This window comes from Macrobrachium nipponense, chromosome 33 (assembly GCF_015104395.2).
Source record: "Macrobrachium nipponense isolate FS-2020 chromosome 33, ASM1510439v2, whole genome shotgun sequence".
NCBI lineage: Eukaryota > Metazoa > Arthropoda > Malacostraca > Decapoda > Palaemonidae > Macrobrachium > Macrobrachium nipponense.
In genome coordinates this window covers 13719959-13729958 of record NC_087219.1, presented here as the reverse complement: position 1 = coordinate 13729958, position 10000 = coordinate 13719959, and the positions used below count along the sequence as shown (strand labels likewise).

The following is a 10000-nucleotide window of genomic DNA, read 5'->3' as shown; positions in this document are numbered from 1 at the left end:
TATTATTATTATTATTATTATTATTATTATTATTATTATTTAGTGTTGAATGTTATTGCTGCATTCAATTAATATAGAGCTTTCTCTATCTTCCCAATAACTGGATTTCAGATTTACTGCACCCTGCCAGTAACTCACCGATGGTTGTCATCCAAAATGCATAACTATTCATATGAAACAGGACTAAAAGGCCATTAATTCACCTCCTAAGGAAGTGTCCACAGAAAAGAATAAAAAAAAAATATACGTACGTTTAGATATGTATTATCAGTCAACAGACTTTTTGATATGAAGAGGCAACAGTATCATTGAGAAATTATTTGCCCATAAAATACTATAAAAATTGATTACTTAATGAAAGTTCAGGGCATTAGGGAAACAAATCATTCTACAGGCAAGAAAAAAAGACTTTGGGTACTCGGCTAAATTGATTTCCCATCGCTGAATACATTGAGCAGCAGAACCCTACCTTCGTGAACTCTCGTCTCGTCGTCTGGTATGGGATCACCCTCCCTCTCGACCATTAAAGTTCTTGACCTCGGGTTGAGGTCAGCCAAACTTCTGGAGCCGTCGCCAATCTGCAAGGTGGGCTGCCAGACGCTCTCGGGGTCCTGCACCTTGTTAGCCTTGGTGTTCGTCCGGAGGTTCTTCATTCGGAGCCTCCGGTCAATCCAACGCTGCTCGAATATCACGTCAAGGGCCATTCTGAAGCCCAATATATTAATCTCCCTCACAGAGGTGATGCCTATGAAGAATCTGATGGCCAGAGGCTCTTCCCCAGTTTTGGGTGGAGGCAGCTGTGTGGAGTAGCCCACAGGGATCATGATGATGTTGCAGTCCAGCTCGTCACTCTTGTCTGGGCAGTCTATGGTCATGTCGCACCTTTGCGGTTTCATTATGCACATGCCGTCGTTGCAGGTGTATTCAGTGGAGTTACATGCCGTTATTAACACTTCCACCTGTATTGTTAGAGTAGATTTTAAGAATAATCTTAGAAATGACCATTTCCAGGAAATCGGGGTTATCATAGAGCGATGAAACGTCAAAGTAAGGGCAATCATTTCACAATGAAGTCACTTTACCAAAAACTAGAGTTTTAAAAATTTTCTAGAATCCCAAAAGGTAATCGGATTACACTAATAGTCAGTTAGTATAATGAAAATATGGTTGGATCAGTTTGCCAGCAAAATTGCAATCGTGTTGCAGCGAGATCATTTTCCCTGTCAAACGATAATTATGCTATGACTAAATTATGTTTCTACAATTAAATAACTTATTTTACGAACTGTCACTTATAATGAAATGACTTTTGTCGCCAAATTATACTTACCGGGTTCACTTTACATTTGTCTCCAGTAATGTTCCACTTCTTGACCCCAACTGGGTATTCGTCTTCCATACTGACTTCCATTTCACCATGAAGTTCCTCGTCAATGCGACTGCTAAGCCTCCAGGACATGGAAGCGTTGTTCCAGTAGATGCTGGTGTAGAACATCCCATCGAAGAGAGGCTTTTTGTTCTTGTAGCCTGATATAGTCATTTGTCTGTCGAGGAGAGTGTCCTTGCAGAGTCCCCTGACGGTGAATGAAGCCAGGTTCGTGAAATTGCATAGAGGACACGTCAGGTACTCGCAGTTGGTAGCAAACCAGACGTAGGGGAAGACCTCCCCTCCTACCGTCAAGCACTTCTTATCCTCCTGCACGTTTTCGTAACCGGGAGCGAAATTGGTGTAGGTGATTTCCTTGTCATCAGAGAAGCGGTACCATTTCCCCGTGTCGAGTTTCCCGTACCCGCCCACCCAGTAGAGCGACCCGTAAGCGTCAACGCATTGTTTGTCGAACATGATGACGGCGTCGTACATCTCCGTGTTCTCGGCGTGCGTGTGTGGAACAGCCAGGTCGCTCTTCATCCTCCAGCAGGTGTCTCGGGCAGTTCTGAAAATCCTCTTTTCCGGCAACATAACCAGAGTCTCCTTCTCCTTTTTACATATGTCCGGCAGAGGGATCTCGGATATTTCGGTGGACCCGCGCACCAAAAAACTGCTCATATTTTGGAAGGAAAGCAGTGGTTTGACATCAACGAATGGAGTCTTGCAGTTCACGTACATCTTCAGATAGGAAGGGTCAAGAGCTTTAGAAAATAGCTGGAGATGGGCGACGTGGCCGTGGATGGACTGGCGCACGTTCAGGCCCCCTTCCAGGGAGTCCAGTTCCTGGGCTATAACCATCCGGCCGCCTCCAAGGATTCGAAGTGGTCCCGTGCCAGTGTCAGGCAATGATCTATCGAAAAACTTAAAAAAGAAAAAAACAAGGAGTCATTTTTGGCAGCTCCTCACAATATGTTTTTTATAACTAACTTCAAGTCAAGCATAAATACCTGTTAGTGTTTTTAAAATTGATATTGCATTTTTTTAATCTAACATAAAGTACCTTTTCCCTATAACATTTGTAACTTTCATTATTCCCAGAATCAAAACCTAATTTTGACTTAATGTATTAAATAACATACAGCAAATCACAACATCTATAGAAAAAAATCTATAGAATAAATGACAATTTTCACACTCCACAATATCCTACTTCACTTCTGACCCACAGCAGTGTTGATATTTGACATGGAGGTCCCTTAAATTTCTATAGAACTGATAATATGTTCACTGTAGCATACTAAGTAGCTCGAACATCATTATAAACTGCTAAATGGTGTAAATGTCGAAAAGATTATTTGCTGCATGAAGGTACATCATATGTTTTAAATACTTATAATTGTTTTTTTTAATTATCACGCAAGTTTGTCTATTTCTACTCCATTTTTTACAATTTTGATCTGAAAGGCTTGCTCCATGTTTCCAAGAAGCCTTGATATATAAATTAAAGATTTATAACTGATCATAACTCAGTGTGTTAATTAACTCGTAAGAAATCTGAATACTTTCTTCTCAAGAATTCAATTTAATAAAAATAATTCAAACCTAGATTCAAACTTCCAACTATAAAGACAATGTAAACAGTATAAAGATACAAAAAACCGTAAGGGGTAGTGCCATGAGAGCACCTCATGTGGCGTACTGTTTGCAGCGTCCCTTCGACCCCTAGCTGCACCCAATTTTCAACCTTTTGATTGACCTCTGTCCCCATACCCTTTATTCCATCTTGCTGTCCAAGCACGCATACTCCCTCTTTTCATCTGAAGCACTGAACGGCTGAAAGGACTCCAGTGCTTCTTGGTCTTATAGCCAAATTTTCATAAATCGTAAAAAAATAGAATAGAAAAAGCATTCAGAAGATTAGGCACTCACAATATCATCGTAAGCCAAGTAATAGCGGCGAATTTTGAGGTTGACCGAGAAGCAGACGTGATGCCACGATCGAATTCTGACGGGGACGTTTACGATAAACTTGACACGCGCTTGGCAACACTCGAATTCGATGAACTGGCCAGTCCACTTGAGACCTGGAATCGGAACAGAGATTTACTTGTAAATATTTACGTATCGAAGGCGAATTAGGATCTTTTTCCTAGATAGTGATGATCCCCCCCAATAAAGGGTTTTAACCCTTTAAGTATCCACCTGTGCCGCGTGTTTAATACAACCCCGTTGTGGAATAACTGTAAAAACATAAACAAAAGACTGCAAATAACGTAAAGATAATGACCCCAAAGAAATATTAGTCCTAGTTAACTACCCCCAAACTTTGATGGGGTCCCTATCCAGGAGAGATTCACGGATCACTATTCTGTGACCGAAAATAATAAGAATCCATGGTTATGTATGTGAACAAGTCTGTATTTATCAAAATACAAAAATAATTACATATAAAGAGTTTTTGACTGACTGCAAGACATTCCTTTTCAGGTGGGTGAAAAGGACCGTCGTGTAAACGGTCGAAAGCGCCCTTTTATTTTTATTTATTTATTTATTTTTATAAATACAGAATTGCTCATTCACATAACTGTTGATTCTTGCGTAATACGCTCGTATGAATGGCAAAGGATGATAGAGCTCCAAGTATATAGTTTTGTATGTTGGACAAAATATGGCTATGCTACAAAAATATATTCTACTTGTATAATGTAATTTATTCCAGCATATGGCATTAATGCAATTACAAAATTCACTATATAGATACAAAAACAACATGAATGTCCAAGATAGAAAAAAATTGGATCTAGTCTTGAAATAATCCTCCGTATGTTCCTTAATGATTACAGTTATTCTTTAAAAAAATTGGCATGTAGCTAGCCAGTCAAAATCTTAGGTATTGGTGGTAATTGCTTATATTTTATATAAAAAAGCTTACTTTTTTTACAAATGACACCTCATTGAGTTTTATCAAGAACTGATATTATCTCCGCAATAAAAATAAACCTAAAAAAGAAAGAGATGGGCAATAAATAAACTTCACATGAGAACATTAAACTGACGTTATTTGGCAACACAGAATATCTCACCTATAACAATTTCGTTGTCGTACTCGGAAAAATAACTGACGATCGGGTTATAAGGGGCAGAATGTAGCATGAACAGGTGGAAACATACTGTCAGCTTGAAAGAAAAACACGGAAATTATTAGCATACAGTAGACAGAGGAATAATTCATATCTCTCTCTCTCTCTCTCTCTCTCTCTCTCTCTCTCTCTCTCTCTCTCTCTCTCTCTCTCTCTCTCTCTCTCTCTCTCTCTCTCTCTCTCTCGAGTAACTATCACTCTGCTTTAAACCTGTGATGAAAACAAGTTTTGAAATAAAATAGTATAAAACAAAGCTCTTCCAAGGTGCATAAAAAAAAGTCATGTAGGATTTTAACTTAGTCAGAAAACAATTGTATGACGAGCAGTGGAAGTCGGCTTTTTTCCAAATAAATTGAATAAGTAAAATCATAAAATGTGATTTCCAGGAACACAACATGAAGATAAGAAAATAAGTTAGGAATACCTTTATGTGTTTCATTGTTTATATATACAATAGCAAGGTCCAAATACTTGGTAAAGAAGAAATTTATCTTTTTGTTGATTTATTTTTGTTTACTGTTTGTTTTCTTTCCCCTCTGCTGAATATTTCTAATTTCTTTACAGGATGTTTCAGGAGCAAGGGCGATGTGTTGGCATAAGGCTACCACATTCCTCAACAACAACAACAATGGTGACATATTAGAAGAATTTCGTTCCAGCTGGACACCTTATTGGAATTCTAAGGTAAATGTGAATAAGTTACATTGACTCTCTCTCTCTCTCTCTCTCTCTCTCTCTCTCTCTCTCTCTCTCTACAGTGCAGTATGTTTAGCATATGCTTGAACTCATCTTTGTCATCTCATTCTGAAGGTATTACATTGAAATTACTACTAATTTTCTCTCTCTCTCTCTCTCTCTCTCTCTCTCTCTCTCTCTCTCTCTCTCTCTCTCTCTCTCTGCTTGCAGAGTTGTCTATTACATTTTTATCCAAGTTGCATCCCTCCACATCAGTCTTCAATATGGAATAAATTTGCCCTCTTTGGTTCCCGCCCTTGACGAATTCAAGTGAATTTCAAAAACCTTACCTCTGTCAATTCCGGTATGGCGTTGATGCTTATGTCAAGCATAGATTCGTCCGTCGCCTTTTCGTCCGCTTGGAAAAGCACCCTGGTAACATTTTGGCAGTCTGGAAAGGAGGAGAAGGAGGAGGATTTCGTGCATTATTTTCCAGCTGAGGGAGATTGTTTTTTTTTTTTTTTTTTTTTTTTTTTTTTTTTTTTTTTTTTTTTTTCATAGGGGAATGGACTACAAGTCTCCATTGATCTTGTTTGAGGTTAAGTTTCAAAATCCTCAGTGTTGGTCGTAGGTTTTGAAGAGGGACAGTAAAACCTATTCGATCCTGCAGAGGCAACAAAGTTACAAATCCACATCATGAACAGTAGTACTGAATAAGAAAGAGGGAAGGCTCAGTGAACACAGAAGAAAAAAGAGAATTCAAATATAACTCCTTCTGGAAATAAACAAGTGGGGAGAAGGTTCCAAAACTTAGTAGCAGTGGAGAGAAACGGTTGTGACACTCACCAACAGTGTTGCCAGAAAGGAGCACAGTAACTAATATTGCAGCGAACGCATATAGGAATTGGTCCATCTCTGCATGGGGATTTGGCCTCTCGGAATCATACACTGAAAGGAAGACGCGTGAATATTTTTAAAAGTTTTCGATCATTCAAAATATAATTTTTTTAAAATGCGATTTCTTCGTCACAAAATCATTTCTATGAATTGAAATGACTTTAAGAAGTTAATTAAGAATTTGCGAAATTCTAAATTTTCTAGAGTAACTCTATCGAACACATTTTGTAAAATAGTTCAAAATTGGGACTTTGCCTGACTTGCATTATACAGGTAATTTAAAATGATTCACAGGAGACAAAATTATAAAATTAAAAAATTAAGAAACGGACAAGAAAACCGATAAACCAACGAAAAATAGTTAATCTTGTTTACTTCTTGTTGTCGTGGATTAAACTGGCCTTATACCAGCACGGCCCTTGTTTCTGGAAAAGCCCTAATATTTCAGCCGTAATTACAATATTCTTAATCCGTGTTAGCGGTACTGTTACCCTCGACCATGTTGAAGGTTAAATAAGTCAATATTACTTTTTTATGGTAATACGAAGGTACTAAAAATATTTGTAAGAGTGCAATATCTAACATTACTTTTTTATCAGGGTTTATTTTCTTTTGGGGAAAAGGGGAAGGCGGTACCAAAAGTAATTATAAAAATGTAATATCTAAAGTTAGTTTATGTAGGGCTTATTTTTGGGGGAGGGCGGGGCGGTACTAGAAATAATTATAGAAATGTAATATCTAAAATTACTTTTCTAAAGGGTTAATTGGAGGGGAGTACTAAAAAATAATCGTAAAAATGTAATATCTAGAATTACTTTCTTTTGCAGTGTTTATATTTCGTAGGGGGGTGGGAGGGCGGAAAACAAACAAATTTGCTACAGGAATTATACTACTTTTCGATGAATTTAGCGTCGTCTTAATTCCATACGTTCTTCTGGTAGATTAACTTATGAAAAACCAGTACTATCACAATAGCCTTCTGCAATGTAATACATACCGTGCAAAGGCAGTCGATGGGAAATAGGTTGCAGTTCCTTAGCTGTAAATCATCTTTTCTTTCCATGATAGATAGAAGCAATCACATGCATCAATCGTCATCTGTTTTGACGTTTACTTCACGAGAGATTTCTTTGCTATTCAACAAAATTGACAGGGGTCATTGCCTTGAAAGAGGAGAAAACGCTCTCTCTCTCTCTCTCTCTCTCTCTCTCTCTCTCTGACTAGTCTGGGCTCTCTGAACTGATAGTTGGGCTAAGATCGCTCTCTCTCTCTCTCTCTCTCTCTCTCTCTCTCTCTCTCTCTCTCTCTCTCTCTGAACTGAACTAGTTTGGGCTAAGATTTTTCTCTCTCTCTCTCTCTCTCTCTCTCTCTCTCTCTCTCTCTCTCTCAACTGAACTAGTTTTGGGCTAAGATTTTTTGCTTTCTCTCTCTCTCTCTCTCTCTCTCTCTCTCTCTCTCTCTCTCTCTCAACTGAACTAGTTTTGAGCTAAGATTTTTTCTTCTCTCTCTCTCTCTCTCTCTCTCTCTCTCTCTCTCTCTTCTCTCTCTCTCAACTGAACTAGTTTTGAGCTAAGATTTTTTGTTCTCTCTCTCTCTCTCTCTCTCTCTCTCTCTCTCTCTGTAAACAACTAGTTTTGGGCTAAGATTTTTTGCTCTCTCTCTCTCTCTCTTCTCTCTCTCTCTCTCTCTCTCTCTCTCTCTCTCTCTGTAAACTCTGCACCACCGTGGACGTTTTAGCTAAATTTGTTTCAGATTAAGACCTCTAGATAGAGGAAACAGAAGTGAGTCCACTCTTAAGTAGTAGAATAACCAGCAGCCTTCGTTAGTGTTGTTTGAACCTCAACTAGTGTTTCAGTGTACACGTTGTCCTGAGTTCTCGTCGAGACCAGGTGGATTTGTTTATTCAGTTGGATTTGCCCTTTCTAGCTAGTTTTCTGCCTTCGAGATTTGGTCTAGTGAAAAATACAAGAGGGCTAGTTCTCAAAAAATGCTTTCAGAACTGCAGTACGTTAGGTTCTCCGAAACTGTGGAATGCTTCATGAAATGCATACCCCTATAGTGTAGAGAAACCAGGCGTTACAGAAGACATAGCAGAGTCAGTAAAATTTCCCTAATTTGAAATCAGAAGACAGTGGCGCAATCTGCGTTTTCAAATGAATAGTAAAGCGAGATTAGTAAATATCTGAAAGAGTAGCATGGAAGCCGATAACGGGATGGTGAAAAGTACATAGGATTTGACACTCCATTTCATGACTGGATGTAGGGAACCATAGTACAAACCTTGTAAGTAAAACAGTGTTGTTATAATCATATATATATTTGAATCGTACATATCACCACATACGACCAAAACAACATTTATGTTACTACTATACGGAAGCTGTAGAGGCTATAAATTTTGTTGTAGTGTACACACTTTCAAACAGGGTACCGTAGCCATGACGTCGGAGGTCACGTGATCGCCCGGGGGCCCTAGGCCACAACAAAGATTTATTTCCATAAGAAATGAAAAGGCCCAGATTTGAATCTTCCATGAAATCGGTAATATAGGGAAAGTTAGCATTTAGACTCATAATTTGATTAAGAAAAATAAGTTATTTATTTGATGTTATATAAAATATGCTGCTATTTTTTAAATAAGTAATTTTTTTTTCTAAGTCAAAATATATGGGTCTCAATGCTAACTTTCCTCTATTAACGATTTTATGGCCGCTTCAAATTCGGCCCCATTAATTTCTTACGAAGCGAAAATAGACAAGTGGCCCCCAGGAAGAGGTGGTGATTGCGTCACCGAAGTCTTCCAAGATTTTTCTCTACGAGAAAACCAAAGGCCAATGTGTCGGCAACGCAATGTCCTCTGATAGCTCAGTCCCGGAGAAAAGACAAAATAAAATCGAGGGGAACTAAATATCGATAAAACTCAGACCTCATCACATTCCTAATGTTTTGTCTGTAAAGTGGAAACCGTATACTTTGGAGGTCCATTTGTATTTGGTAAAAAGGGTAAACAACTGACTTGACTACCTGGGACCGGATGCGAGTAGACGCCATATTGGATTTAAAAACTGCCTTGAAAACATATTTCACGAAGACTTCACATGCTTATTTTAGTTCGTATGGCGCTTTCATATATCACATTGTGTTGACGAAACTTAATGTTTTTAAAGGTATGCTTAAAGAGTAATTGCCCTGGTAAATACATGCAAGTTAAAACTCTAAATGACCTAAGCATTTCCAGTGACCTACCTTCACACCTGGAAGAATATCGCCAACTGGAACCGTCACATCGTGGATCCAGACCTTTTCAGTCTTTGGAAATAGGATTGAGTTGCCAATTAAGAATTTGTCATCATTTTTTTTTTGCTGAGTTGCCACGATTAATTTCCTACGTTGGGGAAGGTTGGAAGCAGGAGTTTGCAATTAGAAATATCTTTTTTCACTTTGTCAAACAATTGCCAATCGAACTGCGCCCGCTTGAAGGCTAAGACTGCAGGTCGTCAGTCAGATCTGGCGTTGATTGACGGAACTATCTTATTTATGAGAGGAAATGGCCGTTAATTTATAGTTTTTATTTACGAAGGAAAAGTGTCGACTTTTCTTTCTTTTTTTATTATATTTGAGCTGTTCGTTTTTCAAACCCGAGGAGGATCGAGATCATGGAATATAAATGCGTTCGTGTGTGTTTCAAGGAGAATGGAATATGACCACAGAATTTATTATGGTTTTTCTGTCTTTCTGTCTGTGTCTGACTGTCAGAATATTTCTCTCTGTCTTTGACATATTAAATTTTTTCTCTCTCTCTCTCTCTCTTCTCCTCTCGTCTCTCTCTCTCTCTCTCCGTGGCCCTGATTGTATAGATACCTGCCCTTCAATTGTTAGCTGTGTCAGAAAATAACACTTCCCCCCCCCCCCCCCCCCC

The 10000-nt window shown here is 38.5% G+C and overlaps 2 protein-coding genes across 2 annotated transcripts in view; both read right to left on the bottom strand.

The window, feature by feature from the left end:
* The window catches only part of LOC135202695 (uncharacterized), a 9270-nt gene extending 6986 nt beyond the window's left edge, over positions 1-2284 (bottom strand). Inside the window, exons 1-2 of the mRNA XM_064232180.1 lie at positions 1331-2284; positions 470-959 (exon numbers count right to left, since the gene is read on the bottom strand). Of these exons, the coding sequence (XP_064088250.1) occupies positions 470-959; positions 1331-2227 (1387 nt within the window). The 5' untranslated portion in view covers positions 2228-2284. The remainder of the gene's footprint in view (positions 1-469; positions 960-1330) is intronic.
* Positions 2285-3286: 1002 nt separating this feature from the next.
* Positions 3287-6127, bottom strand: LOC135202911 (uncharacterized). Its single transcript, XM_064232362.1, has 4 exons — positions 6031-6127; positions 5535-5635; positions 4453-4546; positions 3287-3453 (listed from the first exon to the last, which is right to left on the bottom strand). The coding sequence occupies exons 1-4, from the start codon at positions 6095-6097 to the stop codon at positions 3287-3289; spliced, it is 429 nt and encodes a 142-aa protein (XP_064088432.1). The 5' UTR covers positions 6098-6127.
* Positions 6128-10000: the final 3873 nt, after the last annotated feature.

Bases quoted from the DNA above. Each gene is read 5' to 3' on its own strand.
- LOC135202911 (XM_064232362.1), bottom strand. From the start codon at position 6,097: ATGGACCAATTCCTATATGCGTTCGCTGCAATATTAGTTACTGTGCTC. The intron at 5,636-6,030 runs GTGAGTGTCACA...CCTCCTTTCCAG, and splicing joins CCTTTCTGGCAACACTGTTG to ACTGCCAAAATGTTACCAGG. The intron at 3,454-4,452 runs GTGAGATATTCT...TTCCGATTCCAG, and splicing joins CGACAACGAAATTGTTATAG to GTCTCAAGTGGACTGGCCAG.